The sequence below is a fragment of the Cebus imitator genome, unplaced genomic scaffold (genome assembly GCF_001604975.1).
Source record: "Cebus imitator isolate Cc_AM_T3 unplaced genomic scaffold, Cebus_imitator-1.0 Scaffold398, whole genome shotgun sequence".
In the NCBI taxonomy this organism is placed as follows: Eukaryota; Metazoa; Chordata; class Mammalia; order Primates; family Cebidae; genus Cebus; species Cebus imitator.
This window is the reverse complement of record NW_016107713.1, coordinates 666,212-686,663: the sequence shown is the minus strand read 5'-3', so window position 1 is coordinate 686,663 and position 20,452 is coordinate 666,212. Positions and strand designations below refer to the sequence as shown.

Sequence of the window (20,452 nt, the reverse complement as noted above, 5' to 3'; positions counted from 1 at the left end):
AGGCAGTCAATCTACCCTTCATAATCAGTTAAATTGTAATATTTAGAACAATGCCAGATTACAGTTATTATCATGGAAGACCATGTTTCCTAATAGTCAAGAACATGGACTATGCATCTAGTGACACGATTTGAATTTTGGTTCTAATATAAACAATTATGTGGTTTTGCACATCATAAACATTCAGAACCTTAGTTTCCACATTAATGCTATGGGGTGAGAATACCTTATAGCATTATTGTGAAGATGACATGAATTAATATAGATGAAGTTTAGAATGGCCACGGCACAAAGTAAGTACTTATTTAGTACATAGTTACTACTTTTCCACTTATCTCTCTTCTTATGGTCTGAACTTCTGCATATACATTTTATGCTTTTAAAATACCTCATATTTTGCCCTGCCTTCATTGCCTTTTTCTCTGAAATTTACACCCTCATGTTCACTACTTTTTCAAGTCCTTTGAAACCTTATTTAAAGTCTACCAACTCTGTGAAAGAATACCTTACCACTTTGCCCTGAAGTAATTTCTTCTTTGAACACTGTGCCTACGTGATAATTTTTGTAAGCCTATAACATTTCTTCATTTTGTATAAAAGTCTTATTCAAACCTTCCACTAAATTTTGTCTCTTTTGTTTATATTTTTCAGCTTTCTAGCTAAAAAATGTATGTTCCCTGAAGACAAAAATCATATACTAAATATTTATGTAAACATATTTTTGCATAAATTCTCATTTATATATATATATATATATATATATGCCCTGCCTATAATATATATATTATATATATATATAAATATATATATTATATATATATAATTGCACTTTAGGTTCTGAGGTACATATAAAGAACATGCAGGATTGTTGCATAGGTACATACCTGACAATGTGGTTTGCTGTCTCCATTCCCCTGTCACCTATATCTGGCATTTCTCCCCGTGTTATTCCTCCCCAACATCCCTACTCCCCACTGTCCCTCCTCTAGCCCCGCCAACAAACCCCAGTGTGTGATGCTCCCCTCCCTGTCTCCATATGTTCTCATTGTTCAACACCCATCTGTGAGTGAGAACATGCAGTGTCTGATTTTCTGTTCTTGTGTCAGTTTGCTGAGAATGATGATTTTCAGACTCATTCATGTCCCTACAAAGGACACAAACTCATTGTTTTTATGGCTGCATAGTATTTCATGGTGTATATGTGTCACGTTTTCCTTGTCCAGTCTATCATCAATGGGCATTTGGGTTGGTTCCAGGTCTTTGCTATTGTAAACTGTGCCGAAATGAACATACGTGTGCATGTGTCTTTATAATAGACCAACTTATAATCCTTTGGATATATACCCAGTAATGGGATTGCTAGGTCAAATGGAATTTCTATTTCTAGGTCCTTAAGGAATGGCCACACTGTCTTCCACAATGACTGAACTAATTTACACTCCCACCAACAGTGTAAAAGTGTTCCTATTCCTCCGCATCCTCTCCAGCATCTGCTGTCTCCAGATTTTTTAATGATCGCCATTCTAACTGGTGTGAGATGGTATCTCAATGTGGTTTTGATTTGCATTTCTCTACTGACCAGTGATGATGAGCATTTTTTCATATGTTTGTTGGCCTCATATATGTCTTCCTATGAAAAGTGTCTGTTCATGTCCTTTGCCAACTTTTGAATGGGTTTGTTTTTTTCTGGTAAATCTGTTTTAGTTCTTTGTAGATTCTGGATGTTAGCCCTTTGTGAGATGGGTAGATTGCAAAAATTTTTTACCATTCTTTTGGTTGCCGTTTCACTCTAATGATTGTTTCTTTTGCTGTACAGAAGCTCTGGAGATTAACTAGATCCGATTTGTCTATTTTGGCTTTTGTTACCAATGCTTTTGGTAAAGAACTTTGATTTATTACAAAACTTGTTTATTTGAACGGGTCCTGTCTGAGATAAACTAAGACAACCTCTTACGGTAATACAAACAAATTTCTCATATATTGTATATGCATTTTTTTGGAAGCTAGTGTCAATATCAACAAATGATCATATCTAGATTCTGTGAATTCTAGTCTAAAAACTGTTGCTGTGGTTGGAAAGCCAGTTTTAAATTTCTAATTTCCTTGTTTTTTTGTTTTTGTTTTTGTTTTTTTGTTTTGAGTTGAAGTCTTGCTCTGTCGCCCAGGCTGGAGTGCGATGGCGTCATCACCGCTCATTGCAAACCCTGCCTCCCGAGTTTGAGCAATTTGCATGCCTCAGCCTCCCAAGTAACTGGAATTACAGGCGCCTGGCTAATTTTTGTATTTTTAGTAGAGATGGGGTTTCACCATATTGGCCAGGCTGGTCTCTTGGCCAGGCTGTTCTCAAACTCCTGACCTTGTGATCCACCTGCTTCAGCCTCCCAATGTGTTGAGATTACAGGCGTGGGTCACTGCACCAGGCTTATTAAATTTCTAATTTCTTAATCAAATATTCTGCCCGATGATGCTACTCACCATGAGGCTACACATATATATAAAGCAAAATATAAATACTTACAATGTTTATTTGCTTTTACTTTTTATTCTACATGAATTGAAACTATATTTCCCCTTTATAAATTTAGCTCTCTGTGTTCAACTTAGGAAGGCTTCAACTTGTTTTTAATTTACCATGTTGCAACTCACTCTATTTGTGTCCTTAATTTCATGCTCTCTGATCTGATACTAATTTATTCAGCAATTATTCTCAACCTGCAGCACACAGATAATGAGACATAAGTGCAACTAAATCTTGTGATTTTTCTGATTGAAGCTGAGGTATGGAGTCTGAAGTAGTACTCCTATGGGTGGTGTCATCCTGAGCCTTCATCTTTCCACTGTCACGTGCCAGAAGTTTGAATCCCCATTCAAATTCCTTCTGTGATTTATTGTGAAACAGGAAACATCATAAATAGATACATATATTCTAACGAGCTTTTATGACAAATGACGTAAAAAAACCCCACAGGTCTTGGCTTAATTGAATCATTTGAAATGCAAGGCACTTTAATGTAGTAGACACAGTGCCAGCTTTTACTATTTAATGAGATTCGGGAAAAAGATAAAAAGGAAAAAAATGATAGTTTTTTTCACTGCTGCATCCTTAGTTCCTGAAGATTTCGCCCCCCATCAGTGGAAAATTATCATCCAAACTGACTAAAGGAACATCTATTGAGTATTAGGATTAGTCATAGTTTTATTTCTTAACCTAGAATCATGTATAAATAAGCTTAGTTCTGTAAAATTAATGAATTTAAACAAAACATTAGAGAACCGTTAGAGGAATCTCTGTCCTCTTTATTTCTATAACTGCAGAGATAGAACATCCAATTACATTGATTACTTAAACTGCCAGTTTTGACTTATTGTGTAAATTTATAATTCTCTTTCAAATATATTACTTTATTCTGTCTAGTGAGATTATTTTCTTTATACAGACTCTTATTATATATTAACTAACAGTTTTTCAACAGTCTTCCACTACTCTTCCCATTTTGTCACTTTTCCACTTTTGTCCACTCCATACATTGCCCTCAAATCACTGCTTTCCTGTCATGCTTCATCAGCAGTCAAGCAAACAACCCAAATGCATAGACTTTCATACTTAACCTGATACACATTTCCATATTCCACTATTTTCTTTCTAGAAAACTCTACCTTATTCTTGTCCTGTCCCCTTGAGATACTTCACTCAGCTCTAAAATGTCCTCTTTCCTCTCTGCTTGACCTTCAGGTTTAATTCAAATGTGACCTCTATGAGATCAGTGTCATTTATCTTCATTTTTCCTTCATTCCTGATTGTCTGCCTGGCATAAAGTAGACCTCCAATTACATTGAATAGCTGAGTAAAGAAAAGCTTCCCAGTTCTACATTCGTTTACAAGCTTCAAAATACAAACTTCAAAGGGCAAACGTTTTTGTTTTGCTCACCTGTGTGTTGCTAGATCCAAGCCCAGCACGTGTAGCACTTTATATATATTCTGAATGAAGAAATTATCAGCCAGAAGTAATTGTCTAAATATCAGTGGCATTTCTGTATACTCTGTCATGCTATATGTTATTTCATCATTATATCTTCACATGTTTTATCACTCTTCTTATGCAATAAGCTTCTTGAAACTGGCATAGGTTTATAACCCTCTTTGTGTCTAGCAAAGGCCAGACACATTAGGTAATTTAAAAAATGAAGGAAATTAAAATACTGAATGAATAAATTGAAGCTATGTAAATATCTTAAGCTAGTTAAAATGATATCATTTATGTTTTAAATTTGAAAACGTTATCCCATGAAACCATAGGCTTTTGAGAAAAAAATTAAAATTAATAGGAAGGTAATTGCTTGAAAATAAGATCTTGCATATACCACTATTAATTATTCACATTGTATTAAGAATTTACTAAGCTTAGTTTCTTTACATGTTATCTCTTTTAATCTGCACAATAAGTCTATGCTATAGACATTAGTATTTGTTTTCATTTTACAGTAGGGATAAATTAACATTAAAAAGATACCTTATTCAATATCATAAAACTAGCATGGGAAAAATGCCAGATTTTAAAACAGCTCTCTCTCACTCCAAAATCCAAACTCCTAAATAGTAGATATAAGCAACCTCATATTTAATCATTCTGCACATGCTTGACCGGAAACATTCCTTTATTCAAAAAATAGTAGTTGATCACCTAATCTACAACTATTCTTAATAATCATTGGGGCTACAGCAAAGATTAAACCGACTGAGTTTCTGCCTTTATAGAATTTACCTTTTTAGGTGATCGAGACAGAAATTAAATGAACAAATAACTTAAGATAATAATGTTAAATGGAGAAAATCAAGCTGAGTAAGGAGATTAGGGGTTGCTTCTGTTGAGAGTGAATGGTTTCTATTTCACTTAGATAAGGCTTGAACAAATTAAAAGTTTGAGCCTTACAGACATTTGGCGGCAGTCTGTTACAGGAAGAGGGAGTAGCAATGCTCTAAGGGAGCTTGCCTGGAATGTTCAACAAACAGCAAAAAGCCCACTGTTGCTACAGTGCAATGATTGAGAGGAGTCTTCAGTAAAGATTTAAATTAAAGATGTAGTAGGAGAACCTGTAATGTAAAGACTCTTTGGTCCCTGCAAAGACCACCTTTTAATCTGAAATTTGAAGACTTAGAGCTAAGATGGAACAGAATTTGATTTACACATTAACAGGACCAGAAAGGCTGTTGGGTTAAGAAGAGATGGTAGGACCCAGTGTTGAAGCAGGGAGGCACTGAAGCTATTTGACATTGTTCACACATCATGTGGATTAGGTCAGTGTAATGATCTAACATGGTAGAGGGTAGTAGTTGGATTTCGTAGATATTTTGAAGGCAGTTGCAGTAAACCTGTTGAATTGGATGTGAAGTATGAGAAAAAGAGAGGAGTAAATGAGGTATTGTTCTGAATACCTCAAAGAAAGGAGTTGCATTATGGGAAATTTTGAGAGGAGCAAGATTATGCTTGGTAATCAGTAGTTCAGTTGTGAACATCTTAAATTTGAGATGCCTATTAACATACAATTACAGATGTTGTGCATCAAGTTGGATTTACCTTCAGTCTTAAGAAGTAAAAAGAAAAGTGTTCAAATATGAGTAAACTTGAATTTTATGTCTTCCATTTCATAAGAAGAAATAAAATTATATGAACCAGTTATAAACAGTGATACACATAAACAACTTTAAAACTGTGGTAGAAATGGAAGCAAGCTCATTAATTTGGTATTTGTTTTCCTTTGTTAAGGCAGATATATATGTTTAATATATACATATATATATATATATATATACACACATATATGTATACATAATAAAAATGAGAGATTTACAAGTGTTTTCTCTGAAATAATATAAATCTCAATCATCTATAAAAATAGGTTGATAGAGTTTTACAGACTTGCAGATTGTCTGTTAGTAAATAAAACTGTTTTAAAGTTGTTTTTATTATTAATAAATCAAAGTGGTCAGATTTGATCATTTTTAGATTCTCTATCTCTTCTGAAAATTCTACAGTTTCTGACACCATAATTAACTACTGTATTAACCACCTTCACTAATGTAAGAACAATTCTAGTTTGTTTTCAATTTGAGAAATGAACATCTATTGAGAAAGTTTATATCAATGTAAATAATCTGAAATAAAGAGGACATTTCGGAAAGCTTGGAATTTCTACCCATAGAGACATTTTGCATTTCCATGCCCCTGTCTCAGGTGAGGTATACAAGATTTTGATTTTATCTTATTTCCCAAGTCTGAAATTATTTAACTTTACAAAGGACTTGTCCCAACATGTTAGCCAGCAAACAAGAACCGTAATAAAATTAAAATATCTGAGTACATTTCTAAGTTATAACTGTCACACAGTTTGTTTTTATTTTTGTTGTTTTGTTTTTTCCCCTTTTAATAAGCATTCCTACTACAAGAACAAGATCCTATTTTATGGTTGACCATTAGCCATTAAAAACTGATTCACCATATTTGTGTTATCCCAAGTTTCTGTTGGGGTAAGAATAAAAGAAATATCAAACAGCTACAAACATAAGTATACTAAATAGAAAACAATGCAAATAAGATGGCATACTGAAATAATACTATAGGTCTATAAGTATAAGCAGAGGTTTATTTTTAATCATTTATAAGTCTTAAAAAATATTTCTAAGAGAAACCCAGAGACAATTATTTTCCAGTGAATTATGAGGCTTCTAAATGAAATGCTCCCTGACAGTCCTAAGTGGTATCATGTGTTTTGATGAGCTAATGGTTTCAGAAAGGCAGATGGTATGAATGCAAAGAAAATAATAAACCTTGATTTAGCTGCAAGTCTTGCGATGTGGCCTAGTTTAGTGTTTCACAAAATTTAACGTGTCTCTGGGGATACTGCTAAATTGCAGAATATGTTTCAATATATCTGATTGGGGACTGGGATTTTACATTTGTAGTAAGTTCCCAGATCATGTCTGTGCTGCTTGTCAGAGACCATACTCTGAGAAACAAGGACTAGATCAATATTCCCTAAATTTGTTTCACCTAACTTTGAGATGTCTTATGGCAAAGAATTGTATTACCAGGAAGAACACATTCTCTTCACTTTTGGAGATTTGTGATGGACATTAGCACCAAAAAATTCACATAATAAATTTTAAAAACCTCATTTCTGTCAGGGCACAGTGGCTCACACCTGTAATCCCAGGACTTTGGGAGGCCAGCGCAGGTGGATCACGAGGTCAGGAGTTTGAGACCAGCCTGGACAACATGGTGAAACCTCATCTCTATTAAAATAACAAAAATTAGCCAGGCATGGTGACATATGCCTGTAATCCCAGGTACTTCAGAGGCTGAGGCAGGAGAATCACTTAACTCGGGAAGCGGAAGATGCAGTGAGCTGAGATCGCACCATTGCACTCCAGCCTGAGTGACAGAGTAATACTCTGTCTGAAAAACAAAAACAAAAACGAAAAACAAAAATGAAAACCTCCTCATTTTTTCGTAATTGTAGAAAAAACATACACACACACGTTGAGATATATACCCTTAATTTTTTTTTCAAGTGTACCATACTGTATTGTTAGCCCCAAAAACACTATTGTACAGCACATCTCCAGAACTTTTTCATCTTGCATACTGTAACTTTATGCTCATTGAACAGCAATCCCCCCACTTCCCTATCCCCATAGCTCCTGGAAACTACCTTTCTACTTTTTGCTTCTGTGGGTTTAACTAGTTTAAGAACCTCTTATGAATATAATCCAAGATTTTTCACAATAGACTGCTTGGATCATATATGGGTAATGAGCATATATAAAAATATTTATTGACAGAAGGTGAATTCCCGAACTAGATCTGCCGTCAATGGTTGACTAATTAGTTATGACATATTTGTGATTCCCAAGTTTGTATTAACGTACAAAAAATGAATATATGTGAGTATTTAAAATGAAATTAAATATTTTGAATTTATAGGCATCACTCTATGAGAAAAAGGAAAATAGCCTTAATATTCAAATAGATATAAATTTGATTCTCAACTTTACTCCTTATATAATTTGATCTAGACAACTCGAATAATATATTGAACCTTTCTGACCCTTACTTGTCTTCTCCAAAAAAGCGTATTATGATATCACAGTTACAGAATTTTAATGTCAATTAATAACAGTGCCTTATATAGAGTAGATGCTCAATAAATTTGAGCTCTTTTATGGTTATCAATAATAAAGGTAAATTTCTCAAATAATGCATTTCTGTCACTTCATGAACTCTCCCTGGTCTGGGCCTTCAGTAAATAATATAAAGTAATATAAAACTCTCTTCTGTAATTAAAATCATGTTTTGACATGATTTATGAGGTCTTTTTATATGGAATTTTGATAACACGCTTTCAAAATATTGGCAGATCTACTTTTTGTATTTCAAGCTGGATAATGGAAAATGATTTATACAGTTTTATTGAATTTACAAGGGTTAGAGTAAGCCATGTTAATTATTGCTATGTCATTTTTGCAGGCTAGCAGGAACTGAGACAAAACATAAGCCAAACTAAATGTAATTAGCATTAAAATGACTCAAGCATGAAAAATAATCGAATGGGTCCTGAAGTGTCCTATTCTTGTCAACAAAAGAAGATCATACTTGTTTGCAAACATTCATTTTAATTGCTTTCCCTCATCATGTAAAATATGAGAGGTGCTTTAGGTCCTTATCGTCTTTCTCAAATAATGTTTTTGTTTTTCACATCACAACGTACACTGTCGTAAATAATTTATCTGACTTTTAAAATCAGGTGACTCTAAGCTGAAAAATCTTACAGGATGAATGTCAGGTGCCCATCTTCCTTTTTTTCCCCAAATATATATTATTCAGTTTTAATAAGTTGTCTGATCAGTGCATTCTCTTTAGAATGTAAATTCTGTCTTCTAAGTTCAATGAATTTGGGGTTGAATTTAAGGTACAGATTTTCTCAAGAAAAAGATAATTGTTATATGAGAATTCCATCCAAATCTGACTCACTAGACTTTGGATGAGTAGCAGTAGTATTTAACACTGACCCATAAATCTAGGAAGAAAGCCTAAAATATGAAAAAGTAGGCAGTAAAATAAAATTCTAGGCAAAGAAAGAGGAAAGAAACTGAAAGTGCTGTAAGCAGAAATATAGTAAAAGCCCTGCAAACATAAAGGACATGGGGTAAAAGAGATAATGATAACATAGATTAGTGGAGCACAAGGTGTCTGTTCATATAATATGAGCTTAGACGTACCAAGCAGGAAAAGCTGAGACTATATTCTCCAGATGTCTGCTGGAGTTCAGTTCTTTCAGTTCATTATAATGCGATAACCCTCTCAATAGATTTTTTAAATGAGGGGAGAGATCAGTCAGAGTCCAAGTAAAAGAGTCACACAGGGAGGATTTCTGGAATTATAAGCTGATTCCAGAAAATCTAGGCCTCCTTTTAGTTAGATTAGGGCTGATCTTTGTCAGGTACATACCTTTTTGGCTCTATTCATTGTAAATTGATTGAAATCTTTCTATACTCTTGGTAAAAAGTTGACACTGGAGTTGTCCATGTGTCCCCTTTATGTGCATAACCATTTATTTGCTGAGTACTTTCAAATTCCTGAAATTGGGCAAATGATGGAATAATGCTTAATATCACGGGGTGATCCAGGATACTTTGGTATTATCACTGGTATAAATTCTGACATATAGGTGCCTGTGCCCAAACAGAGGGGCTATCTCTCCTGGGAGAGGTATATTAGTTTTGTACTCTGGAAAGAAAAGGACTTCAGATGAATATGAAATAGGCTCTGAGATGTGAGAATGGGACAAAAAGGGCCCAAATCAGAATTGTGTCTATTTTAGAGTTTGCCTGAGGTTCTTTAAAAAAAGTCTGACAAGATAATTCAACTTTAAGTTGCAAACATTGTCTATTCAAGATTGTAGATTAAAATCATAATAAGAATAAAAAAATATTATTATCATTTTTTTCCTGTTGTGTTCTCAGAACCATTTAAAAATACAATCTAAATAATTATTTATCTACTAAGAAATTTCATTTCTATCTAGTTTTAAAGTCAGTATTTGCCACCTCATCTCCTGTGACTATAATTTCAAAAAAGAAAAAAATCAGAGCTCTGACCATATTTGAACTTGATGGGCTGTTTCTTGACAATATGGATAGACATGTGCTTCTTCTCTTCCTGGAGCTCTGGACACATTTTATTACACCAGTGACCCCTTCACTCTTCAAGGTGCAGATTAAATTACCTCCAAAATGCACAATCTCTGCATATGTGATCTCTCACCTAACATGGGAAGGCACAAACCTGTGTCAAATAAATTATTTTAGACAAACTTTTTTACAGCTTTTATAAACTTTAGAGGATAAGGAAATGTGTCTGCCTTTGCAATACATTTGTCACATTCTATTTAAAGAAATATTGTCTCTAAAGTATTTTATAAGAAGATAATTAAGTGAGAATTAGACTGACTTGTCCTACCTCATTATAAACAGTGAGTTTTAAGTGATCTGGGAATGAAAAATTCTTTTTTCTTCCCATTTATTTCTTTTTCATATGTAATCATCAAAAGTTCTATATCTATATTTGCACTTCTGTATAAAGTGATATGCATAAATATGCAAGCTGTCATTCTATGACCCAAGTCAATCAATTATCCAGTAAAATACAGGCACTTTTCTGAAGAATGTCATTAAATTAATTATAATGCATTTCACAATTGTATAGTCTTTGTTTCTCTTTATAAATTAAAAGGTTAATTAATTGACATATATGGTAATTTTATTGTCATAGGTCTCCTTTTTCTTAAGTCAAAATACTTTAAATTAACACTTAAGTTTTACATCATGTGTTTCTATTAAAGAGCAATGGGGCGTGTCTTAAAATACAGTGAAAATGTGGAATGATAAAACTAACAACTGTGTTCTAGATATTCTCTGCTATAGCAAGAATTTTTTATCTTGCTGTTTTCATCTTACAAAATGTCACAATTTTATAGGGATTAAGTTGATCCGTTCTTAGTCAACTTACATCTAGCAAGGAAGCCAACATACAGGTACAAAGTTGATAAAATTTATTTTTAAAATGTTAAATCCTTGAATAGCAAATGCTGAGCAATAAGCACTATTTTTAGTGCCTTGGATAACCATGTGACTATGGACAAAAAGACTATGAGGTAGATCCCATTGCTATCCTCATTTTACAGATGAGAAAACTGAGGCACAGAGGTAAGAATTGACTTTGCCCAGGGTCACATAGTAGTGAGTGATTGTTCTGGGATGAAAATCTAAGAAGTATGGCTCCAGAGTTTGTCCAGCTAACCTCTAGGCTGCATGTCAATGTCAGATATGGAAGGAGGAGGACTCTTTTCATCATAAATAATGTTTGCTAAGGAAAGTTTTCACATAGCAATGAGAACAGAGCTTTAAAAAATAAAAAATAAAAAATGGGGTTAATAGAGATTGTAAGTGTGTGGCAGAGAGAGGAAAGGCAGGTAGTCATAAGGAAAGGAGTTACAGAAACATAGAGGTAAAGGTAGGAAAAACACAGTATACATTCAAGGCATCATAAACAGGGCAGTAAGATAGGACGGGAGTCTTTATTTGGAATTGTGAGAATGAGAAAGATGAATATGTTCCGAGTGTTTTGCTGAATATTATTGGATAGGTTATATTACTACTTCTATTAAAATAAAATTTATCCTAAAACTCATAGAATTATCCTTAAATACATTTTCTGCATAAATTACGATATTGGCAAGGGTGTGTGTGTGTGTGTGCGTATGTGTGTGTGTGTGTATGTGTGTGTGTATGAGTCTTAAATATCAATCTGTTGTTCACCTTGTGACACATTTTTCTCACTGACTGACCCATGATAGTAAGATATCATTATATCAGGAATTTGCTTCTTACTCAAAGAGGACATTTTTAAATGAATATATATACACATTATATATATGTAGTTTGGACACTAATAAAAATTTCTAGGTAAGCTTTTCCCAGATAAGAATGCAAAATCAAAGAGCAGCCAATTATATCACTCTGTTTTCTTTTCAGGTAAACCAGTGATGATAGTGACAGAGTATATGGAGAATGGCTCTTTAGATACATTTTTAAAGGTAGGATTTCAGAATAATTTAGTTATTCAAGGCGTTATCTATATATTGGCTGTGATGTTAAAGTTGAAATTGGGCCACTTTAAAGCTTGAGTTTTTAATAGAATAGAAATTTATAGAGCCACAATAATTATACTCCAAAGCGAATATTGGTTTGAAAATTTTCTTTTTCAGAAAACTCACACAAATCCTAATTATATGCCCCTAAATTTTTATGTATGTGTTAATTTGCAAAAACATGTCTAAATAGCCCAGGCAAGTCATTAATGAAGGTGTCAAGTTGGAGTCTAAGTGTTCCTAATCCACCTGAGGACCAGTCCCTACTTGTACCAGCAGAGGTCATGTGGTAATCGACAGTAGCTAATATTAGATCAAGAGGATTTCAGGCTAAAAGATCTTTTTATGTGCAAATCTCTAAATTTTAAATGTTGGCAACCCACTTGACTAGTAAATAGCTTGTGTTAGACTATGGAACATATTTGCAGGCCTGATTAAGCATATAGGCTGGCAGTTTGTAACTTTAATATAGTGCTCATTACCATTGACAGAAAAAAGTTACAGCATTGCGGCATTGATAACAATTGTAAGAGGAGCCTATGCAATGACTCTGATAACGGTCCACTGAAAATCAAATTTTCCTTCCAAACACCAGATTCTACCAAATTATCTTACCAAATTTTTTAACCACACCTTTAAGTTCTCCAGTCTCTTAGAGTCACATCATTCCTTTATTTTAAAGTAGCCATCCATTGAGCTTTATGAGTTTGTGTAACTGCAATAAGTTCAGTGCCCTTGACAAAGATGACAAACTTCCAAAAATTGCTAACATTTTCCTGGTCATTGCTCAGTCACCCATCTCCCAATTGCTGTTGCAGAAACTCCCTTATCGCTTCTGGCCGTCTCTTCTTTACCTTAATATGTCTATCCAGCTAGCTTATTTTAAATCACCTCAAAATAGTACAGTGTTGACCCAAGGCAGGTAATAGGTTGGAGTGTGAATAAACCCCTGTGATGACTGAGAATAAAGGAGTTACGGTGCAGAAAAAGGCAACTACATGAGATTTTTTCACCAGAGTTTTCAAAACCTTTTGCTGTGACCAAGCAGAGGAAAGAGAAACATTACCAAGTTAACTACATACTTTCTAACATTTCCCATTCTCCTTCAGATAGAAACTGCCTATGAATTTTAGTGATTGATGGTATCAGTTTGGGGCATTGAATAAAGACCACTCATATTTTCCCCCAGTGATCGGTGTTGCTAGACTGATATTTCTACATTGCCTTTACAGAAAAACGATGGGCAGTTCACTGTGATTCAGCTTGTTGGCATGCTGAGAGGCATCGCTGCAGGAATGAAGTACCTTTCTGACATGGGCTATGTGCATAGAGACCTTGCTGCTAGAAACATCTTAATCAACAGTAACCTTGTGTGCAAAGTGTCTGACTTTGGACTTTCCCGGGTACTGGAAGACGATCCTGAGGCAGCCTACACCACAAGGGTAAGATCTAACAGAGTGCATTTCTGAATCACTAGACCAGAGGCATTTAATTTTTAAAGATTCTAAAAGAAATAGCTAAAAGGGCATTCCTGCAACAAAATCAAAAAGAGAGAGTGAGGGAGAGAAAATTGAAACCAAGAAAATTCTTCCTTTTATGTACCAGCAAATTTAAATATTAACTTTAGAATACATGAGTCTCAATAATTCATTTTTCCTGAAGATACTAAAAATAAAATCTCTTACTTCAGAATGGATACAGATTGCAAAATTTAGAAGAAAAGAGTTAAATACAAAATCTCCTACATTAAAAATTGTGTGTATATATACACATACATATGAATATGTAAACATATACAATATTATCAGTAGTTTCAGCTCTCTGCATTATACTGTCCTCACTTGTAAAGTAAATATAGAAATATCTGGCCCCTACCTTTTAAGGATTTACATTGTGGGAAAAAAAGAGCTATTCTATCAAAAAGTTTTGATTTCCTGGAGGTATTGTAATGCGTAATTAAAAACTTAAGTCCTCACTATGGAAAATTGATCACTAACTCATATTGTCATATTTCACGTAAGTCAACACTCTTTTATGGCAATGTAATTGCTTGCTGAATTCCTATGTTATATAATTGACATCTATTTCTGTGAAAAACTGTGGATATTGCTACAACAGAATCTTATGGGTGATCTCTAATATGAGAGATCATATTGAGTTTGAATTCCTCATGATAAACAATATCTGCTTAATTCTAAATATGTTCAATGTCAGTAAATTAGATATCCTCGATGTCTAAAACCCTTGTGAAGTAGAGATTTGTCATTCTTTCCTTTTCCCTGTGCAATTTGATATCTTTCATTCTCGAAATAATATATATATATGTGCTCTTATTTATTTGAACTTTTAAAAATTGCATCCACCGGTAGTCTAACAATAACATTTCTTTAGATTATAAGGGTTTTTAAAAACATTTTTGCTTTGTGATTCGTGGGAATTTGTACTATGCTGAAGGGCAAAAGTAACTTATCAAAGCAAACAAAGACTTCCAATGGTCAGCTTAATAAATAAAGTAATTAGGGGGTATCTTTCCTCTTCTAGACCTAACTATCATGGTAATTATTTGCATTACATGAAAGCTCGATTAAGAATTATCTTGGGAATAGAGTTGCACTTAATAAACTTGGCCTGAGCAAGATTGAAGTTATAAAAAAAAAAAAGTCCATTGTCAGTGTGACTGGTTGGTATCTTAGTTAAGTGCAAAAAGTAGATTTTTCTAGATTTGTGTTAGTGTGTTTTGCTTCAGGATGAAGTGAGACAGAACCTGAAACTCTCAAGGCTTAGTCCTCTGAAATGGGGTATAGTGGCAGCCTGTGGAAAATCTATATACTGAGAGATGAGAAGATAAGAAACTTCAGATTTATTGAAGATGCAAAGGATGGTCAGAGGACCCGGAGAAAAATTATGGGCTAAGGTTTAATATAATCAACAAATTACAATTATAAAATGAATATTAAGACATTATAGAATATCTATGCATAGCTAGGAATCGTGATGCTATCTTGTCTATGAATATTTAATGTTTCAGGTAAGTCTTCTTCAAATGGTGTTACAATATATCTAAAGAGCAAATAATTCAAAGCTAACTTCAATTCCCAAAATAATTTTTAGTATGACCCCAAAGTGTTATTTCTTTATATATCTTGAAACTTTGGTTCATAAACAGCAATTTAAGTCCATTTTTTCCCTTGCTATGTAAATTCAATCTTTCCTTTCCTGCAAAATGGGAAGACATATGTTAGGCTTTTCACAAGAAAATACTGAAAATTTTCACCTCTTTCTCGCTCAATATATATTTGATGGCAGATAAAATATTTGGTTTATCTGGGTTTGACTGCTTTTAAAAGTTAAGAGAAAAATAATTTCACCCTAAAAGAGGCATGATATAAAAGTGCTTATTTTATGAACAAAGAGAAAGTCTACCAAATCAATTTTCATGCCATTAAAAAAAACCCAGACTTGATAATGTGGTAGGATTTTCCCCCAATCCAATTTCAATAATTTTTAATTTGGTTGAGTCAAACAAGATACCCTCCTCTTAAACAGTAAAACCAAACAAAGAAGAAAACAAAAATATAACAACATAGGAAAAGAGAAAAGCAAGTTTAAAAGAAATAACAGAGTCAGTGAGGGGAATATCACACACTGGGGCCTGGGAGGTTGAGGGCTAGGAGAGAAATAGCAGGAGGTGGGGGGATTGAGGAGGGATAGCATTAGGCGAAATGCCTATATGTAGATGACGGGGCAATGGATGCAGCAAACCACTACTATGGCATGTGTATACCTATGTGACAATCCTGCATGATATGCACATGTACCCCAGAATTTAAAGAATAATAAATAAAAATAATAAAATAATAATACAACATCAAGGGAATGTATAACTTTGTTTTAATATATCCAATGTTAGGCCAAGTGCAGTAGCTCACGCTTGTAATCCCAGCACTTTGGGAGGCTAAGGTGGGTGGATTGCTTGAGTCAGGGGTTTGAGACCAGCATGGACAACATGGTGAAACCCCATCTCTACTAAAAATAAAAAAATTAACCAGGCATGAGAGTGCACATCGGTAGTCCCAGCTACTCGGGGGGCTGAGGCACAAGAATTTCATGAAACTGGGAGGAGGCAGAGGTTGCAGTGAATGGAGATTGTGCCATTGCACTCCAGCCTAGGAGACAGAGCAAGACTCTGTCTCAAAATACAATAAAATAAGATAAAGCAAAATGATATTACATATAATATATATACATATGTGTGTATACATATATATAATTGCATATATATTTATATATATTATATATATAATTATATGTGTGTATATATATAAAAATTATATATATTTTCCCTCCCATTACATATTTGCATATATACATAAATATATATATATATATATATGTGGGTGTGTGTGTGTATATATATATATATCTCCAATGTTAATGCTTGTCTTATTAACTGCTAAACAGCTCAGGGTCACATTCATCAACCTATAATTTCCACTTACAATTTCTGTATTAAAGAAAGAAAGTACCCAGGGAATTTGAGTCCTTTACTCTCTCTACGAAAGTCATGAGAGTATACTTTATTGGTTTGCTCGAGTGCCTGCTTTCCATTACTTAGAGCTGCCACACTGAGGACTGTAATTGAGATGTGGATTCTGTACCTACTTCAGTAGTCACACAGAATTTAAACTAGAAACTTTCCAGACAGCCAATTAGTAGTTAGTCTACAACTGCTTATGGGCTGAGAGATGTGCTGTCAAACAGATTCACTTAAGAATGCTACATCTCTGTCTAGATCTTTTCAGTGAGGCAACAATGTCCCTAGATACATCTGAAGTATGTAGGATGTTTTTAAAATCTTTTTCAATTTTAGGGAGGAAAAATTCCAATCAGATGGACTGCCCCAGAAGCAATAGCTTTCCGAAAGTTTACCTCTGCCAGTGATGTCTGGAGTTATGGGATAGTAATGTGGGAAGTTGTGTCTTATGGAGAGAGACCCTACTGGGAGATGACCAATCAAGATGTGAGTATGGAATTACTCTTTCTCAACTTGACAATGAAATGCTTTGTTTTCTGAGTCAAGATACTTAACGATGTTTTTCATTTCTGAAAGTGACTGTTGCTTTAAAAAATGAAGTACTTTGCTTACCCTCTGATATGTTTTGTGTTGTTGGAATATCCTTTCTGCAGAAGCTCAAAATGAGTTAGTACAAAGGATAGTAAGTTACAGTTATATAAAATCTCAGTCCCTTGCCAGACAGTTTTAGCTGTACCATAGTGATGTTTCACTCAATTCATGTCAGTATCATTTTCAAAGATAAAGAAAGAGCCATCAAAGAATGAATACTGACAGGCAAGTTTTTATGATTTGCATTTGATAAAGGCAGCTAATACTCCAAACCAAAAGGATGAATGATACTGATTTAATAGTGGATGCTCTTAGAGGATAAAAAGGAGTAGTCTATGTTTCTTTAAATTAAAAAATGTAAGAAGAGTTGTATTGTTTATACAGTTTGGGAGAAAAAACAGATTTTCCCCACAATGAAAAATAATTCATGCTTAAAATAATAGAATCCTAAAATTAAAAGAATCATGAAAGAATCTTCTGTTCAAGTTCACAAAGTTTATTATGTGATGCCTGACACATGGCTCTTTAATCTTTCCCTTTGTAATTTTCCATCATTACTATTCAATACAGCCCTTTCTATTTTGGATCATATGGAAATTTTATATTTTTCCTTTGAAAAACAACAATTATAAAAGCAGCTGAAATTTATGGAGCCCTTACCATGTAACATACACTGTCTTAAGTGCTTTACCAACTAATATTTCATTACTTCTTTGTAAAACTAGTATATTGAACAGTTTTAATTTAATAATGTGCTTATTTGAAATACTTTTTTCCCTCCCATTATTTCTGTCATTCATGCTCTATAAAATCTCCCTCTTTCATGCCTTCAGGGTTAGTTAGACAGATACTATATCACTTTCCAGCTGAATTTTGTTGAAACAACAACAATGCCAGTAATGAACACTCACTTTCCAATCTAAAAATTCTAGTCCAACCTCAAAGTGAATCCCACATTCATTTCAAGGTGTTTTCCACAACTTCAGGCCTAGCCAAACTGCAGGTACCTACAGTGTGAAACAAGTATGGTCAGACATTTGCTTCTCCTCCTCTGCCAAAGTCTCTATCGGGATTCTTCAGGATCTGGGTAGAGGTAGAAAAGAAGGGGCATGATTGCTATCATAATGTGAGGCTACTGATGCCTGCCATGGGACAAATTGCCCAGGCATTAGTTCTCAAGTGAGTTATCTGTCTGAGCTCTTCCAAAGACCTGTGATGAAGCCCTTTTCTCTGCAAGGCCCCTAGAGGAGGAAGATGTATTCTGACTTTCCATAATTCCTCTCACTTGCTGTCTGTTCTTTACCTCACAGTCTTCTACAGTTCCAGCTCTGTGTCCACTTTACTGGAAACACATTCTTATTGGATGCACTAGCAGTGCCTTCTCTTTGCAGATATCCATTGCAGGCTGCTGCAGCCAGCCTTCTTCAATTTTTCCTAGAAGAAAAGCCAGGGTCACACATCAGCTTTCCCAAGAATGACTTCATAATATTCTTCTTTGATTGCAACAGCAAATGGGAGTTCTGGATTCCCGCTTCTCAGCAAGCACACAGGATGACAATAAGTCTCCCCTTCTTGTAATCACTTAAAATTACTACAGTTGGTTTTCTTTATGCCTTGCTTACTTGGTTTGGAGAGGGGAGCACTGACTGGCATTTCCAATTCTGGGAAAATAGTATATATTATCTTCAGCTTTATGATTTTAGGGGCAGGACCATGGCAAAAGTATCATTCAATTCTGGTAACATATATTTATACTTATATTTAACAACCCTCTGTCAGAGGGATGCTATTATTATAACTGTTTTACAATTAAGAAACTGAGGTTTAGAGAAGTTAAATGACTTTCTTAACATCACAGAAATAATAAAAGTCATACCAGAAATTTCAATCCGATTCTCCAAAATTTTTGTATCAGAGCAACACACTGTCTCCAATTGTATCAGTCTCCTACCTCCCTTTCATTTCCAACCAATAATCCTACATCAGCTTTCTAATTTAATATAAAATATAAAATGTTCAATTCAATATATGATTACTCTAGATTGATCTTGATCTTAGTCTAGACTAAGACCAGACCTATTTACTACTTTCTGTTCTTCAGATAAATGCAAAATGATAATATGCCCTGCGGAGCACTGCATGGTTTTATTTCTAACTTATCTGAAAGCTCATTTCAATGCCATTCTTCCCTTTAATTTTTGTGAAAGTATTTTAATCCATTCTGGCAGTGAGCCTCTTACTGGCTTCAACCATGTGTTTACTTCACTCAAGGGAAACATTTGTCCTTTATTTGCCTGGTTAACTTCTACTCACACTTGAAATATTTTGAATTCTGATACTGTCACTCAGAATTATTAGTCTTTCCCAGCTGTGCAGCAGATCATCCACATAATCAGGAATTATGCCTAATACAGTTGTATCTGTCACAGACAAAATTATACATTGATGTTAGGTGAATGTTCATAACTGTGTTTATCTTGACTAGGCTTTCTTATCTTCCTGGGGGTCAGTGGGTCAGTATGCCTTGGCTGTCCTCCACAAGTCTCTTACTTTCCTCCTGAGACCAGCAGCTTGCCCAAACATGATCTCATTTGCAAAATGGCTGAAGGGCAAGAAGGAACCCAATTACATCTCAGCCTGCAACATGTTAGTTAAAATCTCATTGGCTAATCTCATAATCAAAGAAGTGTTGAGTCAATGACGATGCTCTTTGTAGGGGCACTATAAAGTTGCATAGACAAGTGAATAAAAGTTCATTTATCTAATGCTTAATCACTTTTTTATAGTATCATCTATTTTTACTTTTATAGTGCTTACATTGTGATTTTCATTATTCCTTTTTACTTTTTTTACCCCTAATTTCAGCCATTTGAGTGTCTTGCTATTCTTCCAGATAACTTTATTTCAAACTATTTAGAAAAACACAAGAAATTGCTTATTTAACATTTCAGGAAATTTTAAGGAAGAAAAAAGGTAATATTATGTCTTCTACTTTGTTTTCTAAGAATCTAAATGAGGTTTACAGAAAATGATCTTATAATTAAAGATCATTCTAAAATATCTTTCTGTGATACAATGTCCAACACAGGCATTGTTACTTTCTCAGCTAGCTCATCATTG

The 20,452-nt window shown here is 34.2% G+C and overlaps 1 protein-coding gene across 7 annotated transcripts in view; it reads left to right on the top strand.

Annotated features, from left to right (window-relative positions):
* The window catches only part of EPHA5 (EPH receptor A5), a 349,250-nt gene that overhangs the window by 305,445 nt on the left and 23,353 nt on the right, over positions 1 to 20,452 (top strand). For all 7 annotated transcript variants that reach the window (XM_017508673.2, XM_017508672.2, XM_017508671.2 and 4 more), the window contains 3 exons: positions 12,092 to 12,153; positions 13,440 to 13,649; positions 17,078 to 17,227. In XM_017508673.2, coding sequence (XP_017364162.1) covers positions 12,092 to 12,153; positions 13,440 to 13,649; positions 17,078 to 17,227 — 422 coding nt within the window. The remainder of the gene's footprint in view (positions 1 to 12,091; positions 12,154 to 13,439; positions 13,650 to 17,077; positions 17,228 to 20,452) is intronic.